The sequence below is a fragment of the Pan troglodytes genome, chromosome 6 (assembly GCF_028858775.2).
Source record: "Pan troglodytes isolate AG18354 chromosome 6, NHGRI_mPanTro3-v2.0_pri, whole genome shotgun sequence".
In the NCBI taxonomy this organism is placed as follows: Eukaryota; Metazoa; Chordata; class Mammalia; order Primates; family Hominidae; genus Pan; species Pan troglodytes.
In genome coordinates this window covers 143011381-143036568 of record NC_072404.2, presented here as the reverse complement: position 1 = coordinate 143036568, position 25188 = coordinate 143011381, and the positions used below count along the sequence as shown (strand labels likewise).

General features: G+C 47.8%; 2 protein-coding genes across 5 annotated transcripts; one reads left to right on the top strand and one right to left on the bottom strand.

Annotated features, from left to right (window-relative positions):
* The first annotated feature begins 422 nt into the window (after positions 1–422).
* On the top strand, positions 423–8103 carry PAX4 (paired box 4). Of its 3 annotated transcripts, XM_001151306.5 has the most exons (12): positions 451–631; positions 1192–1317; positions 2565–2676; positions 3062–3192; positions 3498–3713; positions 4034–4109; positions 4710–4835; positions 5060–5142; positions 5501–5570; positions 6413–6468; positions 6735–6876; positions 7205–8103. In XM_001151306.5, exons 3-12 carry the CDS (start codon positions 2664–2666, stop codon positions 7345–7347), a joined length of 1056 nt encoding a protein of 351 aa, XP_001151306.2. In that variant the 5' UTR covers positions 451–631; positions 1192–1317; positions 2565–2663; the 3' UTR covers positions 7348–8103. The 3 variants fall into 3 exon arrangements, with proteins under 3 accessions (XP_054512224.1, XP_001151306.2, XP_054512225.1); XM_054656249.1 differs by lacking the exon at positions 1192–1317 and having other exon boundaries at positions 423–631; positions 7205–7608; XM_054656250.1 differs by lacking the exons at positions 451–631; positions 1192–1317 and having other exon boundaries at positions 7426–8103.
* An 8557-nt stretch (positions 8104–16660) lies between these two features.
* On the bottom strand, positions 16661–24744 carry FSCN3 (fascin actin-bundling protein 3). Of its 2 annotated transcripts, none has more exon segments than NM_001246474.1 (7): positions 16661–16835; positions 18060–18265; positions 18907–19077; positions 19863–20022; positions 22006–22124; positions 22450–23146; positions 24427–24744. In NM_001246474.1, coding segments are annotated over 6 exon segments (1497 nt in total). In that variant the 5' UTR covers positions 24571–24744; the 3' UTR covers positions 16661–16835.
* Between the last annotated feature and the right edge of the window lie 444 nt (positions 24745–25188).

The window sequence follows — 25188 nt, the reverse complement described above, 5'->3', positions numbered from 1 at the left end:
TAGGAGCCAACTCAGTCAGTATTTAGGCAACAGTCTGTATACTCATTTATCTTTTATAGCAACACACACGACTCAGGAGTTGACCCCAAAGCCCATGTATGTGCATTCTGGCTGGCAAGCTGTGTTGGTGGTTCGGGAAGGCATCTTTTTGCTTCTGTGTATTCAAAGCCTTAAGAACACAACCTGAAGTTCCCCATCTTCCATGCTCAGCATGCCCTTCAGGAGTACTGGTGCTTGTGTGGGTACACTTTTGCCTGCCTGAGAATGGCTCTGTCCCTGCTTCTGGGTGGTAGGTGGACACAAAGTGGGCTCTGAGGATTCCCCATGGAAGGACACAGTGGGTCATTGGCTGTGGTTTGCCCTGCCTCAGGGCTGGTGTCAGTCAGCCCATGCACACCTCCCTCCTCCTCTCTCCTCTGCTCATGGCCTGTGACATCATTGGCTACTCCCAGAAGGCTGCCCTCTGCTCTTGAGCACGGGCTCTCTGTAGCTCTGGACCCCCTGGCAGGACTGAAGCAGGAGCAGAGTGGAGGCTGTTACCAAGACCAGATCATCACCACCCCTGGAGCCTGCAGGGGTCTCAGAAGCTGAGACCTCCCACTGAATCTCCCACCTCATTTCCTCCACACAGGTAGCTCACCTGCAGGCTCATTGTCTGCCCTGCCTCTCATGCTGTCTCCATGCCTCTGTGTGGCCAAACCCAACTTCTCTCCCACTCTGCCTTTGCAGCTACAACCCTCCTGCCCCTTCCACCCCCTTTCCTGTTTTTCCATCTTGCAAGCACCAGTTATTTTTTCAGACATGTTAATATGAATGTTGGGAATGTGTGTTGTGGCTATTGGGAATGGGGTTTCTGTTTGTGAGTTGGGGCATAATGATTTAGGTTTGGAGATTATTTAGGTTTGGATACTGAACCTGCATCCCTACTGCTCTTTTGAATTCGGTCACTTAGGAGAACTGAGTCCCATCAAGGATTTAGGGTTTGGCTGATATTTTGAGCTCCTTCACCCTGTCTTGGCACAGCCCTTTACAGTCCCTGCTTGATTCTCCTCTCTCCATTGTTTTTGTGGCAATTACACAAACATGAAACAGGGGTGGGAGCAGAGAAAGAGAGCCCAGGATTAGGAGCCAGAAATTGTAGCTTCTGGTGAGGAACTGGCTTCTAAACCTTGAATTTTACTCTCTGGACAGCCCCTGACTTGTGGCAATGCCAATCTGTGCCTCAGTTTTCTCTTTGGAAAACCTCTGCCTTCTTTCCAGACTTTTTGGAAAGATGAGAATTTGAAGGGGTCTGTGCCTCTACCTACCTAGAAACAAGTGAGTAAAAGCCAATTTAGCTACTGAACTTAATAAGTAGACTCTGGATTCCAAACTCTTTGTAATTCTTTGTTTCACTGGTGCTAGTCTCTTTTCTCCAGTTGCTCTGTAATGTGTTGGAGAGCAAAGACTTTACCCTTTTCTGTTTACTGCCTTCATCCTGAACAACCAGCAATGTGCTCATGCTTAATATCTTATTCAGCATACAACTGCAGATGAATTAACTAAGCCCAGATGGCATGCTTATTATAAGAAAGTTCTGTGCATAAGCTGTTCCTTGGGGTGATCTCCAGCACTACCAGGGTTCCAGGCATGAAAGGAGGCATCTTCAACTCCCATTAATTACTAATGAAAGTAGAAGAGGTATGGTGGCCTGTGGGACCTGTGTCCCTTGCTGCTCAGAGACTCGCTTGGGCTCATGATGGTTTCTATGTTGGTCAGCGGACAGTCTTCTCCTGCTTCTCATTCCCTTCAATATGCCTTTGATAAATGTTAGTTGAATGAATGAGTGTCTGATACCAGAAAGATCGTCTCTGAAATTGAAGCTTCACTGTGAGATCTAGAACTCTTCAGAGAATGAACAGAATGAACAATCTCAGCAGGTTAGAGATGCTAAGAGATGTGTCTCCTAGGAGAAGCTGGCTCTTCAGGCGTGTTCATCTCTATGCCCAGTGTGTAGGACCAGAGCCTCAATGCCTGGTGGGTTAGAGCTGAGTCCCAGTTTCCCTAGAGCTTCCTGGAGAGTATAAAAAAACAGGAGCAAGCCTTTCTGAAGTGCAGCATTTGGGTGGCAGTTTGGAGAGCCCAACCGAGGACTGCCTAATAGTGAAGGTGGACCCCTGAACTTGAAGACCCCAGAATCTCTGGCTCCGGTGTGTCTTCCAGGGCTGAGAAAGCTTAGGAGCAGCTGGAGACAACAGCTGTCCATTTGGAAAGGGGAAAGCTTGAGCATTTGAAAGCATTATCCCTTTCTATCTCCCCAAACTTTTCTAATGAATGTGTAGGAAAGGAGAACCCTCTCAATCCTCCCAGCCCCTTATCAGGACTTCAAGAAAGATCCAGTCCTCAGCCAACCTGCAGTGTTTTAGTTTTTATCACACAAAGGTTTAAATAAAAGGAATTAGAATTTTCTGATTTTAGCCAACCCACTTGCAAATTTTAGAAACCTGACCCTCTATCACAAAACACTACCTCCCAGGACCATTTCAAGCAAAAGACCTCACCCAAATAACCCCCCGTTATTGCAGAGCCAGCCCCCAAGCTGGAAAAGGAGCTCCTAGAAGGAACTTCCCTTCCCAGCCTTCCCAGCTGGAGTCTCATCCTTCTGAGGAGGGTCAGCCTGGAGCATGCATCAGGACGGTGAGGAGCCTGGGGGAAGTGGGAAGACAGGGAGGACAACAGAGACAGGGGAAGACCTCAGGGCTTTGCTTCCATCAACTGTTTCATCTGCTATTGGCCAATGTTCTGGGGAAGCTTTTTCCAGTCCCTCCCTTCCTGCCCTGTCCTGCTTCCCTTAGATCAGGAGAGTCGGCGGGCATGGGCAAGGAACAAAGACTCACCCGTGAGCCAGCTCTCAAAGAAAGCAGCTTGCGTTGACAGCCTGGGGGGCAGCAAGGATGCAGTCTCCCAGGAGAGGATGCACTCGGTGGTGGGAAGCCAGGCTGGAGGAGCCTGAGTGACCCTCTCCACAGGCGGGCAGGGCAGTGGGAGAGGTGGTGTGTGGATACCTCTGTCTCACGCGCAGGGATCAGCAGCATGAACCAGCTTGGGGGGCTCTTTGTGAATGGCCGGCCTCTGCCTCTGGATACCCGGCAGCAGATTGTGCGGCTAGCAGTCAGTGGAATGCGGCCCTGTGACATCTCACGGATCCTTAAGGTAATGGGCCAGCACCTTTACCCAGTGATGGGGACAGGAAGCAGGGAGAAAGGGCTCCTCTGAAGGCAAGAGCCTGGGGCTGTTGCAGGCTCTGAGGGCTTTTGGGACTTGGGTCACTTCCTGGGAGATCCTCTTGGAGGTTGAAAAGGTGAGCCTCAGGCCCTCAAAGGTGAGGCTGGACTCCCGACTTCATGGCCTGGTCCAGTAAGTCTTGGCTTTGTCTTATAGCCTCCTCCTGTCCCAGGGACACTCTCCTTCCTTCTGCCCATCATGCCTCACCTGTCCCTGCTTCTCACCTGACTCAGGTATCTAATGGCTGTGTGAGCAAGATCCTAGGGCGTTACTACCGCACAGGTGTCTTGGAGCCCAAGGGCATTGGGGGAAGCAAGCCACGGCTGGCTACACCCCCTGTGGTGGCTCGAATTGCCCAGCTGAAGGGTGAGTGTCCAGCCCTCTTTGCCTGGGAAATCCAACGCCAGCTTTGTGCTGAAGGGCTTTGCACCCAGGACAAGACTCCCAGTGTAAGTACCCTTCCCTCCCCACACTGGGGCTGGAAAAGAGGCTTTCTGGGGGAGACAAAGAACCTTTCTTATTTGGCAATGTGGGCATCCCAAGCTGGTGACAGGGCTCCTGGGCTCTTCTGACCCATAAGTTTTTCTTTTGAAAAGTGGTGGTAATAAGAGGATTGGGAAGGAGAAAGCATAGAGAGAGAGAGGAGGCTGCCCTTGGGAACAATGTGTAGGTGGAGACAGACGGGAAAAAGGATATTAAGGGCAACGTCCTCAGGGTATAGCCCTGAGTCTGAGCACCATCTCTCCACTCAACACCCTGACACTCCCAGGTCTCCTCCATCAACCGAGTCCTGCGGGCATTACAGGAGGACCAGGGACTACCGTGCACACGGCTCAGGTCACCAGGTGGGTCTTGGAGTTGTCCCCAGAGCTAATCACAGCCAAATCTCCAGCATTTTATAGTTCTCAAAGCCCTTTCTCATTCTTTCTTGGATCACCCTCACAACAACCCAATAAGGAGGACCGGGCAGGGAGTCTCATTCTCTCCCAGCAGAAGAAAATTGAGGTCCAGAAAAGTGAAGTGACTTACCCAAGGTCACCACCTAGTTGATGGCAGGCCCTGGAACAGAACACAGGTCCCCTAGCCCCTGGGCTCACAGGATCTATTGAAGAAGAGGCAGGACTGCATCTCATACCCTCCCTCTGCCCTGTGCATAGCTTCTTAGAGCATCATTCATGTTCTTTGGGATAACACACCCCTGGACCAAGCCTACTGCTTGTCCCTCCAAACCCCTGCACATTAAGCATGCACCCCACCATGGTATTGAGCACCCTTTCCACCAAGTGACCCTGCAGTGACCTCTAATAACTATGAATGCCCCACCAGCTTGGCTCTGCTCTTCTACCCATGGTGTCTCCCGGCTGTAGCCCCAGAGACTCAGGGACCCCATCTGACCAGAGGAATCACCATCACAAACCACCACAAACTGTTATCTTCCTTTTCAGCTGTTTTGGCTCCAGCTGTCCTCACTCCCCATAGTGGCTCTGAGACTCCCCGGGGTACCCACCCAGGGACCAGCCACCGGAATCGGACTATCTTCTCCCCAAGCCAAGCAGAGGCACTGGAGAAAGGTGCTGGGCTGGGACAGATGGAGGGTCAGAGAGTCCTCAGTGTGACACAGGGACAGTGGCCCTGAGGCCTGTGGGCAAAGGCTGAGAGGTGCAGGCTGTGAGTGGACCTGCCTTGAGGAGGAAGGTAGTTTGGGGTTGTAGCAGGTGGGGAGTGTTGCCTAAGGGGAGACCCATGCCTTGCTCCTCTCCCGGTGCCCTTACTTTGTGAGACTCGATCTCCGCAGAGTTCCAGCGTGGGCAGTATCCTGATTCAGTGGCCCGTGGAAAGCTGGCTACTGCCACCTCTCTGCCTGAGGACACGGTGAGGGTGAGTGAGCTCTGCAACACTGTACAAACCACAAGGAGGAAGAGTCTGGGCCGGCCAGGGCTTTGGGTTCCAATGAGGTGGAGAGGGGAGGTGAGAAATTGGAAGCAAATTTGTTTGGAGCAACAATCAGAGATGAGATCCTCCTTGTTCACCTTCTGCTGACTGCTCTCCTCTCTTCCCCAACCCAAACCCTTGAGTTGAGGAAGGGGCCAGAGAGCAAAAGCTAGAGCAGGGAGGGAGGATGTCAGGCCCAAGGAAGGGTCAACATTCTGAGTTCAGGCTAGGAACATGTGGTGAGATCAGCAGGTGACAGGCAGCATAAAGTACAGCCAGCTGCATTGTCCCTGTCCCCGCTCAGGTCTGGTTTTCCAACAGAAGAGCCAAATGGCGTCGGCAAGAGAAGCTCAAGTGGGAAATGCAGCTGCCAGGTGATTTCTCTGCACCATCATCCATCTGCCCACTCAGTCATCTATCCATCCATCCATCCATCCATCCATCCATCCATCCTCCATTCATCCATCCATTTATCCATCCACCCATGTATCCATCCATCCATTCATCCATTCATCTATCCATCCATCCATTCATCCATGCATCATCCACCCACCACACCCACCCATCCACCCAGCTACCCATTTATCCACCCATCTATCCATTCATCCATCCCTCCATCCCTCCATCCATCCATCCATTTATCCATCCACCCATCTATCCATCCATCCAGCCAGCCAGTCACCCACCCATCTGCTCACCCACCTATCTACCTATCCATTTATCCATCCATCCATCCATCCATCCATCCACCCATTCATTCATTCATCCATCCATGCATCTGCTCATGCATTCATCCATCCATCCACCCATGCATCCGCCCATGCATCCATCCAGCCACCCATGCACCCATGCATCCATCCATCCATCCATCTTTCCATTAATCTATGCATCCATCCACCCATCCATCCAATATTTACTCAGCATCTCCCAAGTGCCAGACCCTGTGCTAGATGCTGGGCACACACAGTCCCGGCTCTTAAGGCTGCACTGTCCCCAGTACCATCACTGGAATTTAATCATTCTTCTCCAGTTTCCCAAGGACCTGTCTTGGGGAAGAGGACAGTTTTGGGTTAAAATATCCATCTCTTCACACCCCTGCCAGAAGTGGCTGACTTTCCTAGAACCTCTTTGTATCCAACCTTCTTGCCTCTCACCACACTCCTCCCGTCCCTAACCCCAATTCCTCCTTCTGAGTGGATTCACTCTCATTTTATAGGTGCTTCCCAGGGGCTGACTGTACCAAGGGTTGCCCCAGGAATCATCTCTGCACAGGTACTCGGGAGGAGAGGGGAGTCTGTGCCCTGGGAAGACTGAAGGGCTCATGGGCTCTTCCATTTCTGGCCTGAGCCAGGATCTCCGGCTCTCCAGGGCCCCACAGTGTTCATGTCAAGAAAGTACTAACCCGAAGTCTACTATGTGAACGGTGCCCTCTGGAGTTGTGCAGGATACTACTTGGGTGGCAGGCAGCTCTGGGGTCCCGGCGTTCTCTACAGGAGGCATCACTGGAAGCTAAGGTTCTTCTCTTGCTTTTTTTTTAGCAGTCCCCTGGCAGTGTGCCCACAGCAGCCCTTCCTGCCCTGGAACCACTGGGTCCCTCCTGCTATCAGCTGTGCTGGGCAACAGCACCAGAAACGTGTCTGAGTGACACCCCACCTAAAGCCTGTCTCAAGCCTTGCTGGGGTAAGAATTCAGGCCAGGCCTCAGTCCTGCAGGATGTAGGGAGGGTCGACTGACTCAACCTCCAGGAGGGCATGGATCTCCATTGGGGGTCACCAAAGGAATCTCAGTACAGCTTTCCTCATTCTTTGCATGGTCCACAAAATTACGGAGACTAGTAACCCCTGAGTCTATGGTATCACTGACAGCCATAGCAGGTAAAGGATGTGAGACTGGGATTCAAGTGTGTATATGCAGGGTGGGAAACTGATGTCTCAGCCTCTCTCCCATAGTGACTTTGAGAGGTGGGGTGGGAGCAATAACCCCAAGCTCTCTCTATTTGTCCCCACAGGCCACTTGCCCCCACAGCCGAATTCCCTGGACTCAGGACTGCTTTGCCTTCCTTGCCCTTCCTCCCACTGTCCCCTGGCCAGTCTTAGTGGCTCTCAGGCCCTGCTCTGGCCTGGCTGCCCACTACTGTATGGCTTGGAATGAGGCAGGAGTGGGAAGGAGATGGCATAGAGAAGATCTAATACCATCCTGCCCATTGTCCTTACCGTCCTGCCCATACAGACTGTGGCTCCTTCCTCCTTCCTGTGATTGCTCCCTCCTGTGTGGACGTTGCCTGGCCCTGCCTCGATGCCTCTCTGGCGCATCACCTGATTGGAGGGGCTGGTAAAGCAACACCCACCCACTTCTCACACTGGCCTTAAGAGGCCTCCACTCAGCAGTAATAAAAGCAGTTTTTATTAGCAGTAGTTCTGTTGTCCATCATGTTTTCCCTATGAGCACCCCTATGCCCACTCTAATATTCAACAATTATAGACAATTTGCCCTATCATTTATTTACATCTATGTATCTACCATCTAATCTATGCATGTATGTAGGCAATACATGTATCTAAACAATGTATTTGTCAATGCATCAATTTACCTACTCTATGTATGCGTCTATATGTGTATTATGTATGTATGCGTGCATGCGCGCGCGCACACACACACACACACACACACACTGATATTATATCATGGCATTTTATTCCTAAATCTTCCAGCATGCATCCCCAAAAAACAAGAAACTTGTCTTACATAATCACAATAATATATCCACATCTAAGAAAATTTACTGTAACTTCTTAATCTAAAATATTATGTATTTTTGTCATATGTATTTTGTCATATGTATTTTGTATTTGCATATGTATTTTTGTCATAGCAGCAAACAGAGTGAAATGCCATTTTTCATATTCTGCTTTCCATTTATATGTGCTTTATTTATACATGCTCCAGGGGCATGTTTGCTTGGTCCTTTTGGCAGTAAGTTCCAAACCTTCTCAATTCTGTCCCTTCAAATAAAGGTCTAGGCCCTTCCTGAGAAGTCTCAGGATGTGGAGAAAGGGAGGAATATGGGGGAAAGGGGGTGAAGAATCAGATATTCAGCAAGGAGGATAGGCTCATCCTTCCAAATTCTTTCCCTTTTGAAAGGCAGGCGATGGATAATGATGGTGCAATGCTGGTCGGCGGGCGGGGAGGTGGGGGCGTTGTTTACTCCTATCTGGGATAGGTACTGATCCAGAAGACGTCATTCAAGAGGCCTCTTCATTATCAAATACTGTGCTGTGCTGAACTGTGCTGTTAAATAAGTAGCCACCAACCACATGTGACTATTTAAATGTAATTCACATTAAAAAAAAAGAAGAATGCAGTTCTTCACTCACATTAGCCACATCTCAAATGCTCAGTAGTTACATGTGGCTTGTAAGGACTATCGAGCATTTCAGTCATTGCAGAAAGTTCTATGGGACTGCACAGCTCTAGAATGAAATTTCAAGGGTAATAGAGCACATCTTGCCCCTGCCTTGCCTTCTCTACTTTCAAGCTGGAGGTCCTGCTAGGCAGAACAGAAAGAGATGAGGTTTTATGGGGTGACAATCTGCACAGTGCAGTCTGAGAACAAGCATTCATTCACTTCAGCGACAGGACTGACATTGGTCACAGAAGGAGCTGTCTCAGCTGAGGCCTCATGGTTGTGGTGGTAGTGGCAACCCATCTTGAGCTGCTGCTGTGAAGATGCTGGCTGCAGATGGGGAGGCATGGCTGGGGTTGTGTGCTCTGCAAGGACAGCGGGAACCCGGAACAGGCAGGAGCCACGCCCCCAACAGAGTTGGTAGGGTGGGAGCGCGGTGCTCCTGGACACAGCTGCAGCTGCCTAGCTGTGGCTCCAGACCCAGGCATCCCTGCACTCTCAGGGGCACAGGAAGCCCCTGCCCCACAGGCTTAGAAGTGCCTGCTCCCACTCCCTGGCTTCTCCTTGCCCCCAGAGTCCACTCGGTTGTGGAATAAAGTTGTGGCTGCACCTGGGCACTGTCATGACCTGGCTGGGTGTGTGCATGCTCTGGGTGGCACTGACACACCAGCCCCCCTACCACCTTGGCCCCCTCCAGACTTTGGGTGCTAAAAGTGCAGGAGAAAGGCCAGAGGGAGGGGACTGAGGGCATCTTAGTGTGGGCCTGCAGGCACCCCTCAGCACAAACAGCCTGGGTGCCATGGATAGCATGTTGATAGTGGGAGGCAGACAGGTTCCTGGGCGGAAAGGGGCAATTCTGCAGAGAAACCCCACCTTTAAGCCAAGAATGGCCTGAAGCCTGGGGGCCAGGCTGCCAGTTCTGGGTGAAGTAGGAGGCCCAGAGTGAGGACTTCATTGTTGACCCTTTGGCCAATCGGATGGTGCTTTTTCCAGACCTACCCATGGCCACTTATGGACCAGTTAGCACACACTCCTCCCTTCTGAGCCCATAAAAACCCCAGGACTCAGCCAGAGTCACACAGACATTGGGACTACCAGCTAAGGGAAGGAGCTACCCACCTCAGGTGTCCTTGACTAGTTGAAATGACCTGCCGGCAGAAAGGACCTACCTACTTCCGGTCTTTTGAGAGCTGTTCTGTTGCTCAATGAAGCTCCTCTCTGCCTTGCTCACCCTGCAGTTGTCCACATACCTCATTCTTCCTGGACATGGGACAAAAACTCCAGATCCACCAAATGGTGGGACTGAAAGAGCTGTAACACCAACAGAACTGAAACACTCGCACACACACACTCACCATGTTGTGGGTGATGAGAAAGAGAGAAGAGCTGTGGCCGTTCAGGGACCCCAGACCTAGGGGTTCCCTGAGCCAGGGCTGTGATACCCTCTTTGGGGCCCTGTGGTTCCTGGCATCTCCAAATTTCCAGGCACCACTTCATTCCCCAGCACCTGCAGTGGAAGCTTCTTGCGGTCCTGCTGAAGCCTTGCACAGAACCGGCATCTGTACCAGCACCTGGAGCTGCCTGCCCCCCACAGCCAGCATGCCTGGCTGTGCACAGTGGCTAGACCCCCCGCTTGTTCACACACCCCTCACTGCTCCACTCCTGGCTCACTCTTGGCAGGTGATGCAGGACAGTAGCACGAGCTGAGTGCAGGCTGCTAGGCCGAGTGTGTAGAATGAGCCCAGCAGCCTGAGCAAAACTCAGGCAAAGGCACCACTAGCCACAGAAGTTTCTGGCTGGAAAAGCAACCCCTCAAGGATCCCGTGACAGTTGGCCATGTGGGGAACAGGGCATAAGATTGTGTGTGTGTGTGTGTACACGTGTGCATGCATGTGCGTACACACATGCATGCCCATGCATCTGAGTGTGTGCAGTATTCCCCGCTTTGTCCATGGTTTTGCTTTTTGGGTTTCAGTTACTTGTGATTAACTGCAACCTGAAGATATTAAATGGAAAATTCCAGAAATAAGCAACTCATTGATTTTAAATTGCATGCTGAGTAGCTTGAGAAATCTTGCATCTCCATATTGTCTATGCTACCTGCTCACTAGTCAGTAGTAGTCTGGATTATCAGATAACTGTCTTGGCATTGCAGTGCTTGTGTTCAAGTAACCCTTATTTTACTTAATAATGGCCCCAAAGTGCAAGAGTAGCGATAGCGGCATTTGTGATAATCATTCTATTTTACTATTAGTATTGTTTACTTCTCACTGTGCCTAATTTATAAATTAAACTTTACCCTAGGTGTGTATGCATAGGAAAAAAGAGTATATGTATGATATTGTACTATCTGTGGTTTCAGGTATCTGCTGGAAGTCTTAAATGCATCCCCTGCAGGTAGCTGGGGGATTAGAATACTGAGGGAGAGATTCGGCATTAAATGACCTCCAAGGTCCTATCTCTCTGAAGAGCATATCCCACTGCACATATGTGGATATAAAATTTCAAGGTTAATAGAGCACTATCTTTTTTTTTTTTTTTTTTGAAACACGTTATTTCTCTGTTGCCCAGGGTGGAGTGCAGTGGTGCAACTTCAGCTCACTGCAGCCTCAACCTCCAGGCTCAAGCAATCCTTCTGCTTCAGCCTCCCAAGTAGCTGGGAGTACAGGTGCACACCACCATGCCCAGCTAATTGTTTTGTATTTTTAGTAGAGACAAAGTCTCACTGTGTTGCCCAGGCTGGTCTCGAATTCCTGGGCTCTAGTGATCCTCCTGCCTCGGCCTCCCAAGGATTACAGGCGTGAGCCACTGCACCCAGCAAGTGGCCTATTCTTAATGCTTTCCAGGAAAGGAGATGCCCTCATCTCCAGTGTTCTCACTTTTCACTTACCTCACCTATTACTGGACTGAAATTTTTTAAAAATTCTTTTATATCTCCTGAGGGGTGATATACTTACAAAAAATAAAGTCATTTTCCTCTATCCAAACTGAATCTCTCTTATGTTCCAGTTTCAGCCTTCTCTTGTCAACAGATTTAAAAATCAGACATTCATTATGGTATGGGGCAAATTTTCCAAAGTGGGGAATAGGCAGCACTGTTGGTATTTAAGAATGTTTTAGGAAGCGTGTGTATGTTGATTCAAATAATATTGAGTCAGAAGTGAGAAAATTATTCCCTTTTCAACTCCCTTTCAATTCTGATTGTATCAAGGAGAAAGTTTCATTTTGGTCCTAGTCTTTGGTGCCACTTTAATAGTTGTTGGCCGGGTGCTGTGGCTCATACCTGTAATCCCAACACTTTGGGAGGCTGAGGCGGCCAATCACTTGAGGTCAGGAATTTGAGACCAGCCAGGCCAACATGGTGAAACCCTGTGTCTACTAAAAATACAAAAATTAGCCAGGCGTGGTGGCAGGAGCCTGTGGTCCCAGCTACTCGGGAGGCTGAGACAGAAGAATTGCTTGAATCTGGGAGGTGAAGGTTGTAGTGAGCCCAGATCATGCCACGGCACTCCAGCCTGGGCAGTAGAGCAAGACTCTGTCTAAAACAAACAAACAAAAAAAAAAGTTGTTCATCTCCTTTATTAGTAAAGGGAAAAGGAACCTTAGGCTCTGAGCCTTGGGCAGGGAAGAAAAGTTTAACTAGGATTTTATATCATCACTTTATTTTCATTATCCAGGTGCACCTCATTTTAGTGCACTTTGACTTTGCTTTAGTGCATTTCACAGATACTGCTTTTTTTTTTTAAACAAATTGAAGGTTTGTGGCAAGTCTGTTGGTACCACTTTTCTAAGAGCACGTGCTCACTTTCTGTCTCTGTGTCACATTTTGGTAATTTGGTAATTCTTGCAGTATTTCAAACTTTTTCATTGTTATCTGTTATGGTAACCTGTGATTAATGGTCTTTGATGTTACTATTGTAACTGTTTTGGGGCACTGCAACTCACACCCATATAAAATGGTAAACTTGGCTGGGCTTGGTGGTTCACGCCTGTAATCCTAGCATTTTGGGAGGCCGAGGCAGGTAGATCACTTGAGGTCAGGAGTTTGAGACCAACCTGACCAACATGGTGAAACCCTGTCTCTATTAAAAATACAAAAATTACCTGGGTGTGGCGGCACGTGCCTATAATCCCAGCTACTTGGGATGCTGAGGCAGGAGAATCCATTGAACCCGGGAGGCGGAGGTTGCAGTGAGCTGAGATTGCACCACTATACTCCAGTCTGGGTGACAGAGCGAGACTTTGTCTAAAATAAAATAAAATAAAATGGTGAACTTAATTGATAAATGTGATGTGTGTTCTGACTGCTCCACGGACTGGCCTTTCCCACTTCTCTCTCCCTCTCCTCAGGCCTCCCTAATCCCTAAGACAACAATATTGAAATTAGGCCAATGAATAACCCTACAATTCCCTCTTAGTGTTCAAGAAAGGACAGTCACACATCTCTCACTTTAAAGCAAAAGCTAGAAATGATGAAGCTTAGTAAGGAAGACCTGTTGAGAGCTGAGATAGGTGGAAAGCGAGGCCTCTTTTGCCAAACAGTTATTAGCAAATTGTGAATGCAAAAGAAAAGTTCTTGAAGGAAATTAAAAGGGCTACTCCAGTGAACCTACAAATGATAAGAAAGTAAAATAGTGTTATTGCTGACAGGAGAAAGTTTTAGTTGCCTGGATAGATCAAACCAGCCATAACACTCTCTTAAGCCAAAGCCTAATCCAGAGCAAGGCCCTAACTCTCTTCAATTCTACGAAGCTGAGAGAAGTGAGGAAGCTGCAGAAGAAAAGTTTGAAGCTAACAGAGGCTTGTTCATGAGGCTTAAGGGAAGAAGCCATCTCCATAACATAAAAGTGCAAAGTGAAGCAGCAAGTGCTGATGTATTATAGAAGCTGCAGCAAGATCTAGAAGATCCAGCTAAGATCACCGATGAAGGTGGCTATACGAAACAACAGATTTCAATATAGATAAAACAGGCTTCTATTAGAGGATTCCATCTAGACTTTTATAACTACACAGAAGTCAATGCCTGATTTCAAAGTTTCAACAGACAGTCATTGACTCTCTTGTGAGGGGCTACTGCATCTGGTGACTTTAAGTGGAAGCCAGTGCTCATTTATCATTCTCAAAATCCTAGGTCCCTGAAGAATAATGCTAAATCTACTCTGCCTGTGCTCTGTAAATGGAACAACAAATCTTGGATGACAGCACATCTGTTCATGGCGTGGTTTATGGAATATTTTAAGCCCACTATTGAGACCTACTGCTCAGAAAAAAATATTGATTTTAAAATATTACTGCTCATTGACAATGCCTTAATTGAGAGGTAACCCAAGAGCTCTGATGGTGATGTGTAAGGAGATTCATGTTGTTTTCATGCCTGCTAACCTAACATCCATTCTGCAGCCTGCAGATCAAGGAGTAATTTTGACTTTCAAGTCTTAGTATTTAAGAAATACATTTTATAAGGCTATACCTGTCTTACATTAGTGATTCCTCTGATGGATACAAGCAAAGTAAATTGAAAACCTTCTGAAATGAATTCACCACTCTAGATGCCCATTAAGAACATTCATGATTCATGGGAGAAGGTCAAAATATTAATAGTAACAGGAGTTTGGAAGAAGTTTATTCCAACTCTCATGGATGAGTTTGAAGAATTTAACACTTCATTGGAGGAAACCACTGTAGATGTGGTGAAATAGCAAGAGAACTAGAATTAGAAGTGGAGCCTGAAGATGAGACTGAATTACTATAATCTTGTGATAAAACTTGAACTGGTGAAGAGTTGTTTCTTATGGATGAGCAAATAAAGTGTTTTTTTTTTGTTTTTTGTGTTTTTTTTGTTTTTTTGTTTTTAGACAGAGTCTTGCTCTGTTGCCCAGGCTGGAGTGCAGTGGTGTGATCTTGGCTCACTGCAAGCTCTGCCTCCCGGGTTCACGCCATTCTCCTGCCTCAGCCTCCCGAGTAGCTGGGACTACAAGCACCCACTACCATGCCTGGCTAATTTTTTGTATTTTTAGTAGAGACAGGGTTTCACTGTGTTAGCCAGGATGGTCTTGATCTCCTGATCTCATGATCCGCCCGCCTTGGCCTCCTAAAGTGCTAGGATTACAGGCCTGAGCCACCGCGCCCGGCCAGAAAGTAGTTTCTTGAGATGGAATCTACTCCTACTGAAAATGCTGTGAACATTTCTGAAATGACAATGGAAGATTTAGAACATTACATAAACTTAATTGATAAAATAGCAACAGGGTTTGAGAGAATTGATTCCAACTTTTTAAGAAGTTCTGCTGTGGGTCAAAAGCTATCAAACAGCATCACACACCACAGAGAAATCATCTGTGAAAGAAAGAATCAATCAGTGCAGCAAACTTTATTGTCGTATTTTAAGAAATCACCACAGCTACCCCAACCTTCAGCAACTATCACCTTGATCACTTAGCAGCCATCAACATTGAGGCAAGATCCTCCACTGGCAAAAAGATTATGACTCACTGAAGGTTCAAATGATCATTAGCATATATATGTATATTTTTGAGATGGAGTCTTGCTCTTTTGCCCAGGTTGGAGTGCAGTGGCGCCATCTCAGCTCACTGCAACCTCCACCTCCTGGGTTCAAGTGAGTCTCTTACCTCAGCCTCCCGAGTAGCTGGGATTACAGGCATCTGCCACCACACCCGGCTAATTTTTTGTATTTTTAGTAGAGATGGGGTTTCAAACATGCTGGCCAGGCTGGTTTTAAACTCCTGACCTTAAGTGATCTGCCTGCCTAGGCCTCCCTAATGCCCAACGCTAGAATTACAGGTGTGAGCCACTGCCCCCGGCCGATCATTAGCATTTTTTAGCAATAAAGTATTTTAAAATTAAGGTATGTACATTGTTTTTAAGACATAATGCTATTGCATACTTCATAGTATACTGTAAGCATAATTTTTATATGTCTGGGGAAACCAAAAAATTTGTGTGACTTATTTTATTGCCATATTTGCTTTATCACAGTGGTCTGGAACTGAACCCACAATATCTCTGAGGTATACCTGTATTTATTTTTATAGTCATTTTCCACTTATGGTAAGTGATACTGGTTTTCCATTTTATGATAGTGAAAAAATATTCCTTTCTAAATAAATGTATTTAAGAGTCTATGTCAATAAAAACATTAATAGGGCAGATGGTAGGTAAAGGCCAAAATCACAAAAACAGTGTAAGAATGACAGACATTTTGGAAATCCTGCTTTAACTGAAAGAATGGTGGACATTAGAGTTGGATTTGAGTCAGAAGCCTAGCTGTGTTGTGATTAGTCATGAGATCTTGGGCAAATCACTTTTGCTGTCTGTGAAAGGTAAGAAGTCTGCCGGTCACGGTGGCTCACACCTGTAATCCCAGCACTTTGGGAAGCCGAGGTGGGTGGATCACCTGAGGTCAGGAGTTCGAGACCAGGCTGGCCAACATGATGAAACCCTGTCTCTACTAAAAATACAAAAAAAAAAAAAAGTAGCTGGCGTGGTGGCGGGCGCCTGTAATCCCAGCTACTTGGGAGACTGAGGCAGGAGAATTGCTTGAACCCGGGAGGCGGAGGTTGCAGTGGGCCAAGATCACACCACTGCCACTGCACTTCAGCCTGGGTGACTGAGCAAGACTCTGTCAAAAAAAAAAAAAAAAAAGGTAAGAAGTGGTGGAGGAAGTACCCACTTCACTGGAAAAAAGGTAATGATGGGTGGGGAAGTTAAATAAATCATGGTAGGAGGAGGTAAAGTGGCCTATACAGGCATAAGGTGTTATTACCATTATCCTGTGCTCACGAGATTAACAATCTTTCCTTTTTTTCTAAACCAAAAAGATATTTAAAGTCATAACTGGATTCTAAACCCTTCAGGGCAATGCTGGCTGCTCATGGGTTCACTGGAAAAAGTCTAGCAGTTCTGGATGGGGACGGGGAAGATCAGTGGAAGAACTGCTTGCCATTTGGTCTCTCCTGTGTAGAACTTAGAGCAGCCTGGGGCGTCTGTTTCAACCCTCATCCAGACCCCTATTCTATATTGAGTCAGATGCACACAAGGATCTTGGGGGTGGCCTGTTGTGATGTATTGTTGCATAAAACAGGTGTTTTGCTAAACTGGGTAGGAAAAGTTGTAACAGATGTTCTTCTCTTGGATCTTGACTCTGAGGTTCCTGGTCCATTTAGTGTAGTAGTTTTTCCTGGAGGATTTGGATTTTGGTAGGTGACATCCCATTGACCTGGAGAGGAAAGAGGAAATATAAATGGTCAGCAATCAAGTCAGTCATTTGCTGATCTCTGGCTTTTAGAATACTGGGTCAGATCCTGGGGGAGAAAAAGAATATAGTGATTTATCCTATTCTTGATGAGGGATCCACCCTAGACATATGTGAAGTTAACTTAAAGGAAGAAGCTTAATAGCTCTTGATTCCAGGTCTGTGTGATGTCAAAAACAAAGCACTTTGCACAATAAGTCAGGAAAGTGAGGTCCATTAGGAAGGGACAGGACAAAGAGCAACAAGGTGCCCTGAAGAGTGTGAACAGGGAATGATGGAAGGGAAGTGGCACGTTATAAAAGCAAACTGTGGAGATGAGATTGGATGTCAGAGATGAGATTGGATGGACAGATCTGGCAGCAGGAAATGCTTTCGGGGAGCCCTAGAAGCAGTGCTTCTGGAGAAAAGCCTGGAGCCAAGTGGTGGCAATGGTAATTAAGAAGGAGCAAGCACACAAGAGGCATTGTTAAAGAAGTAGCCAAGTATTTGCAGGGTTTGATGAAGGAAGTGAAAGAAAGGGTGGAGAGATCGTGCTGAGCTCTTGAGCCTGAGCATTTGGGAGGAGGGAATGCCCAAGATGGCCCTGGGGAAGGCAGGAAAACAGGGTCACCTTAGGAAGGGAAGATGAGCAGGCTGATATCAGCTATGTTGATTTTTAGGAACTGGCAGGACGAAGTCAAGTCAACTGTCTATCAGGAGGTTGGAGAGACATGACATTAGAGGTCAGGAGAAGGGTTGGGGCTCAGGACAAATATTCAAGAGCCCCAGGGGTCCAAGAGGTAGGGATAGAAGGTGCAAAGGATAGAAAGCACATCTTTTTTTTCACCTACACACATGATCAAAGTCATCCGTTTTCCCTAAAAATAGAGTGAAATTCTGCATCTTAATGGAGATAGAAATGTACAAGAACACCTCACCCTGTCCCCTCCAAGAGTGCTTCCAAGCCCACCTGTCAGTGTGGCATAGCAGTGGGAAACTGTCTCCCCTTTCTAGCAAGCCCAGGTTTGTAAGCTCTAAAGAAATGGCACAGATTAGGAATAAATGTCTGGAGTTGATCAAACTATGGGACAGAAGTCAGCCTGGGAGTGCATTTTGGTCTTCCCATCACATGCCTCCCCACCCACCTCCCTTCTCCTCTTGCCCCATGGCTTCTGCTCCCCTAGCCCCTTACCTGTTCCTCTCCCTTACCTAAAATTCCCAGATACACTCTCTGGTAATGTCTTCACTGTCTGCCAACAGGGTGCCACTTTGGTCGGCTCGCATGTAGAAGCCATTGGGGGCCAGTACAGTGAGTAAGTTGCTCCCCTGAAGCTCGATACAGAAGTTGAGGGCAAACTTGCCCCAAGGGCGAAAGGTGCCAAAGGATGTTATTGACCAGAAGGATCCCCCCTGTGCTGGAGAAGGAAGAGCTCAGGTTGGTGGGCCATTCACAGGGGAGTCCTCCAGCGATCTGGCCTTGGAGGGACTTTGTGGAGGCATGCCACCCTCCCCTAGCTGCCCCATCCTGCCTGCATTGGCGGGTCCTTCTATGGAAATGCAGGAGCGCCAATAGGGATTCCACTGTTTTCTGTTCTGCCAACCCACCCTGGGGCTTTGAAGTGTGAAAACAACAGAGGTCCTGTTTTTCCTTTTTTTTTTTTTGGAAACGGAGTCTCGGTGTGTCGCCCAGGCTGGAGTGCTGTGGCGTGATCTTGGCTCACTGCAAGCTCCGCCTCCTGGGTTCACGCCATTCTCCTGCCTCAGCCTCCCAAGTAGCTGAGACTACAGGCACCCGCCACCACGCCCGGCTAATTTTTTGTATTTTTAGTAGAGACGGGGTTTCACCGTGTTAGCCAGGATGGTCTCGATCTCCTGACCTCGTGATCTGCCCGCCTCAGCCTCCCAAAGTGCTGGGATTACAGGCATGAGCCACTGCGCCTGGCCTGTTTTTCCTTTTATAATGAGCAAGCCCTGAGTGGCAGGCCCTGAAGTCTGAGCTGGGGCTAAGGCAGGGACTAGACTGTGAACCCTTGGGCAGGGAAGAGGAGCCACTCACCCTGGAAGTGGTAGATACCCGGTCGGCAGGGTAGTAGATGAATGCAGTCGGGCTGATCCTGGTTGCACTGTATGAGGTCATGGCCCGATGAGGAGCCCACATAGCCATAACGACCTCGCAATACAAGGAAGGAGCGATTGGCAAATAAAATCCCAAATTCCTCATTTGGGCCTGAAGGAAATAGGAAGGAGTTATCTGGATGGGCTGCCTTTAGGTGTTTTCCCAAGTGGAAGCAGGAGGGGGGACGCTAATTGCAGAAGGGTGTGGTCAATATTTTAACAGTGAATGAACACCTACTATGTGTCAGGTCTTATGCTAGGTGCTTGTGAAATGTTTGTGAGAGTACCTAGCACATGCGAAACCCAAGAAGCTTTAATATTCTTCCTTCCTTTGAGATGTGTTGATGTGTTTAATCCTCATGACAACTCTGTGAGGCCGCAGAGTTGTAGACAATGAAATGTTCATTTTTATAGACGACAAAACTGAGGCTCAAGGAGGTGCTTTGCTCAAGTGATGACAAAAATTCAGTGACTGAACAAGTACAGACCCAAATCTTCCGACCCCAACTCCAGTGCTTTTTTTTTTTTTTTGGAGATGGAGTCTCGCTCTGTCGCCCAGGCTGCAATGCAGTGGCACGATCTTGGCTCACTGCAACCTCCAAGTCCCAGGTTCAAGCAATTCTCCTGCCTTAGCCTCCTAAGTAGCTGGGATTACAGGCCCGCACCACCATGTCTGGCTAATTTTTGTATCTTTAGTAGAGACGGGGTTTCACGTGGTCAGGCTGGTCTCAAACTCCTAACCTCGTGATCCACCCACCTCAGCCTCCCAAAGTGCTGGGATTACAGGCATGAGCCACCACGCCCGGCCTTCAGTGCTCTTTTTAACAATCATATTCCACCTCCCTCTAAAGTTCTCCCTGACTTGGAATCATCTGGCAGGAAGGCTGCTCCACTCACCTGGAAGGATGGAATTGGCCATCAGCAGGCTGTTGGGTGCAATGCCCAGGAAGCGCCCCCTGCAGGACTGCAGGATGATCCTGCCACAGTTCCAGTGCATTCGGAAGAACGTGTCAGACTCCAGGGGGTGCCCATCAGCCATTACTGCCCTGTGGCGCCTCTGGAAAGAATGTCAGAAACAGAGATGAGGAGTAAGGACTGACAATCTCAGCTTTCTTCCCATCAGTTTTATTCCTAGACCCTCTTCCCACATCCCACCCATCAGCCTTTTTCATGCTCCCAGAGTTGATGCTTTCAGAACCTTTTTGGAAGATGTGCTGTGGCCTCAGCTCTTCCCCTTCCCCCAGTCTGTGCTGTATCCCAGAGCACAGCATAAAAACTACACCAGGATATCATAGGGAGAGAAATAAACCTCAGTCTTGACTCCAAAATCATTTTAAAGTAGATCATAGGCATAAAAGTGAAAGTTAAACTATGAAACATCTAGAAGAAAACATAAGAGAAGTTCTTTGCAACTTTGGGGTAGGCAATGATTTCTTGGGACAAGAAAAGCAGTAACCATTTAAAAAAATTGATAAACTGAACTTCACTGAAATTAAAAACTTGCTTCTCAAAAGATCCATTAAACAAATAAAAAGGTAAGCCCCAGGTTTGGAGAAAACTTTTGCAATACATATATTTGGCAAAGGACTTGGATTTAGAACACATAAAGAACACTTACAACGCATTAATAAGACAAACAACCCAGTAACAAATGGCAAAGCATCTGAACAGATATGTCACAGAGAAGATATACAAATGGCCAATGAGCACATGAAAACAGGCATGGTGGCTCATGCCTGTAATCCCAGCACTTTGGGAGGCTGACACGGGCAGATCATGGGGTCAGGAGTTCGAGACCAGCCTGGCCAATGTAGTGAAACCCCATCTCTACTAGAAATACAAAAAATTAGCCGGGCATGGTGGCGCATGCCTGTAGTCCCAGCTACTTGGGAGGTTGAGGTAGGAGAATCTCTTGAACCCAGGAAGCGGAGGTTGTGGTGAGCCGAGACTGAGCCACTGCCCTCCAGCCCAGGCAACAGAGCAAGACTTCATCTCAAAAAAAAAAAAAAAAAAATTCTAAACCTTACTAATTATAAGGTAAATGTGAATTAAATCCATAAATTACACACCCACTAGAGTGGCTAAAAAAGACAATCCAAAAGCCAGCTTTACTATTGGTGAGGATATGGAATTCTTAGAACCCTCATACGTTATTGACAAGAATGTAAAATAGTATAATCACTTTAGAAAACTGACACTTTCTTCCAAAGTTAAGTACATATCTATTATACAACCTAGTAATTCCACTCCTACATATTTACCCAAGATAAATGAAAATGTATGTTCACAAAAAGACTTGTACATGAATGCTTATAGCAACTTTATTCATAATAGCCCAGACTAGAAACCAGCCAAGTGTTCATCAACAAGTGAATAGATAAACAAATCATGTTTATGAGCAGCATTATAGAATACTACTCGGCAATAAAAAGGAATGAACTACTGACACACGAACATTATGAACGAACCTTAAAAACATTGTGCCAAGCACAAGAAACGTATGTACCATACATACTGTATGTTTCCATTGATCAGAAACGCTAAAGTAGGTAGGCAAATCTAATTCACGGAGACAGAACACAGATCAGTGGTAGCTGGGAGAGGGAGGCAAGGGTGGAGGGAAACTGACTGCAAAGAAGCAAGAGGAAATTTTGTGGTGTTGGAAATATTTTCTCACTTGTGATATGCTTACGGCATGGTTGCATGGATGGATACATTTGTCAAAACTTACTGAATTTTATACTTAATAGGTGCATTTTATTTATAAAACATACATAATATACTTATTTGTAAATAATATACATAATTTATACATATGAGTATTACATAATTTACAAACTTTCAAATTATACCTTAATAAAGTTGATTTTTGTTTTTTTTTTTAAAGGAGCCCCCATTGGGTGAAAATGAATGTTTATCAACAAGTGCCTCCACAGCCCACATCATCCTCTCATCATTTGCCTTGAAAAAGGAGAAGGAAGTCTAGGGAGGGAGAGCTCAGAGCTTAAGGTTTCTCTTGCTCAGGAAGCCAAGATCTCACCTGGGATAGGTAGTAGCCATTGGCTGAACGAAGCTGCACAGTGGGGCTCTCACTGTCACATTCAAACTGGAACAAGGACATTGGGTTTAAGCGCTCAGAAGCAGCACGCACCTCACCATCTGCAGAGGAAGCGCATGTCAGTAAAAGCCTCCCCCTCAGTCTCGGCCCCTCCTCCATGTTTTATGACCGGGGCTTCTGTCCCTCCCTCCTCAAACTTCATCACTTTCTGTTGGACCATGGTAGGTCTGGAGAAGACCTAGGCAACTTTCCCCTAAATCCCATACCCATGCTTTTCTGTCCTTCTCGATGGCACAAAAGATCCCCTTGGGTCCCCAGGATCTTCCTTATTAGCAGACTCAAAAATCTGTGCTGATCCCAAACACATTTTCCTCTTTTTAACAGCCAGCCCTCCCTCCCTCCATCTGTGTTGGGTCCAGCACTTGCCGTAGATGACTGAGATGAACCGCCCAGTCTTTGACCTGAGGCTGACCCAGGTTGGGCAGTGCTGTAGGATGAACCACTCCTCACCCCTCATGGGGTTGCAGCCCATGCCCAAGAGCAGATGTGTGCCCTGTGGATATAACATGCCTCCTTCTCCATCACACAGTGCCACAAGCCCTCCAGGCTGCACTTGCATGTGAAAAGCTGTCTGTGATGAGGGTTGGGAGAACAGCCGGTCTACATGGGACAAGAAGTGGTGTGTAGAGGTCTCCAGGTGGTAGCATCCATCTCGGAAATGCAAGAGGAAGCCACACTCCTCCAGGCAGGGAACTGCTGCGTCCACCCAGATGCGGCCCATAGTGGGGTCAGCCCGGGCATAGCAGCGGTGGATGGGGCTGTAGAGGATCACGTGGACATGGAGGGCTGGTCGGGGGGTCCACATGTGGTAAGCTGAGAGGACGTGGGAAGTGCAAAACACGTCCTTGCCATTGGACTCCAAATAACGACCAGAGATTAGGCACTGGAGGGTCCACTTGCTGTTCCGGTGGAAACGCAGTAGAAAGCACCCGTGGTGGCTGGTCCTTGGGCGGCCATAACACACGGTGCCATCACACTCACACAGCAGGTAGAGGCCCTGCACGCTCTTTAGTCGCACCACGGCCTGTGTCTCATGCTCATTGCTCACCAAGATCTCCCAGGTCTGGAGGCATCAGGAGGGAGAAGAGGGAAATCAGTATCACGAAGTTACCAGACCAAGGAGCCCTGCAACTGTCATGGCTGGTATCACCCTGGCACCTTCATCAGCACCAACCACCTCCTCTTCCACATCAGCCCTGGTATCTCCTTGCTGTCAGCTCTTCCACTTTCCCACTATCCCCTCATCAAGAGATCTCTGGGCCCTTCCACCCCTGCAGCCAGATGGCAATATCCAAAGAGAAGTTCTAGATGTCTACCTCCTTCAGCTAACAGAAGGTAAACCTCCCTCCTTTCTTAATCCCACTCTTCAATACCTAATTTTTAAAGAAACGCTTTGGTGTAAGTCTTACTTTTTTCTTCCTCACTGTTGTCCGCAGAGAGCACACTTAGCCAATACCTCCATCCCCAAAGGTTGCCTTCCAGCTTGGCAAGACAGAAGCAAAAGCTCTTATAGGCAGGCCCTGGCTCCAGGGATGAAGATGGGAGCATGAACAGTTCAGATGCAACTGCCTGGTTCAGCTGTGATCAACCTTGTTATAAGAGGAAGAACTTCGCCCCTGCCTCACTCTGGCACCCATCCCAGAGGTGCCTACATTCCTCTCTAGAATGAAGACCGACACTGCTAGGGCTTCTGGAGTTCCCCATTCTCAAACCACAACCAGAACAGAAACATAGGCTTTGCAATAACTCCACTGGTCCAACTTCCCCTGGATGCCCACAATTCTGCTTTCCCACCTGGGCTCTCCACTTCTCCTCTTTCTGACACAACCACCCTGTGCTCTCCACTTCTCTTCTTTCTGACACAACCACCCTGTGCTGGGATGGGGAATAGGGACAGTTAGAGCAGGACAAGGCAGCAAGGGCAAGGCTGAGGCTTCACCTTGCGGAATAAATTGAGAGGTGGGAGATGGGGCAATAGGGTCTGTGAACAAAAGCCTAGAGTAGAAAAGTCTCAGGCCTGGCACTGGCAGAACCTAGGAAAGTGATTAGGTTGAGAGTACACCCTGCTTTCATATACAGGCAAGTGCACACACACACACACACACACACACACACACACAGCTTGGCCACTCAGAAAACTGGTTCCAGTATACTTTCATATACAGGCAAGTACACACACACACACACACACACACACACAGCTTGGCCACTCAGAAAACTGGTTCCAGTATACTTTCATATACAGGCAAGTACATACACACACACACACATACACACATTCACACACACACACACAGCTTGGCCACTCAGAAAACTGGTGCCAGCATGGGTTTGCTTTGTCACCTGTCTCCTGCCCAAACTCTTCGCAGTTGCAGTGACTGTATTCTTGCATGCCTCAAAGGTGAGGTAGGTTCCTGCCCAGCTGATGAGCCCAACCCTTAGGTCCTCAGCCTTGGGATGTCTGTGTATCCACTCTGTCTCATCCATGGGGCTGACACCACAGGTGATGTCTCCGTCTGGCCCAGCCCTCCCCCCCGTGGTGAGGTTCCACAGGCCATAGGGCCTGGAATAGGGCCTGTAGCACCCACCAGATGTTCCCAGAGAGAACTTCCCAGGCAGAGGCTGGCCTGGGGCCCAGCACCTCTGTGACCCGGGAGCATTGTGACTGTGAGGGCAGCCTCTTATCCCACCACAGTGGGGAAAGGGCCCTGGCGCAGCAGCATTAATCCATGGCCTAGAGGAGGCGGGTGCAGAGCCTCCGGTGTTTGCCTTCCTATTCCCCTCTGGGCACCAAGGTAGGCTGAGCTGAGACCAGGATCCGGAACTTCAACCTGTGAATTTAGGCAAGTTTTTTCCTTTCTTTACCTCCGTTTCTCATTCTGGTAACAGGATAGAAAGCAACCTCCTTTCTCCCAAGGAAGTGAGTTCTGCCTGGCTCCCTTGCAACTCAAGTATTTTGTTAAGTTCAAGATAACCAAGAAAAATCTATCAGCTTTTATGGCCCTTAGGAGGATGAGGTCAACATGTTCCAGATGCTACTTTGCAGGGAGTATGAGGAAACCCTAGTTAATCAGTTGACATCAAATTACTCATATTCATCAGGAA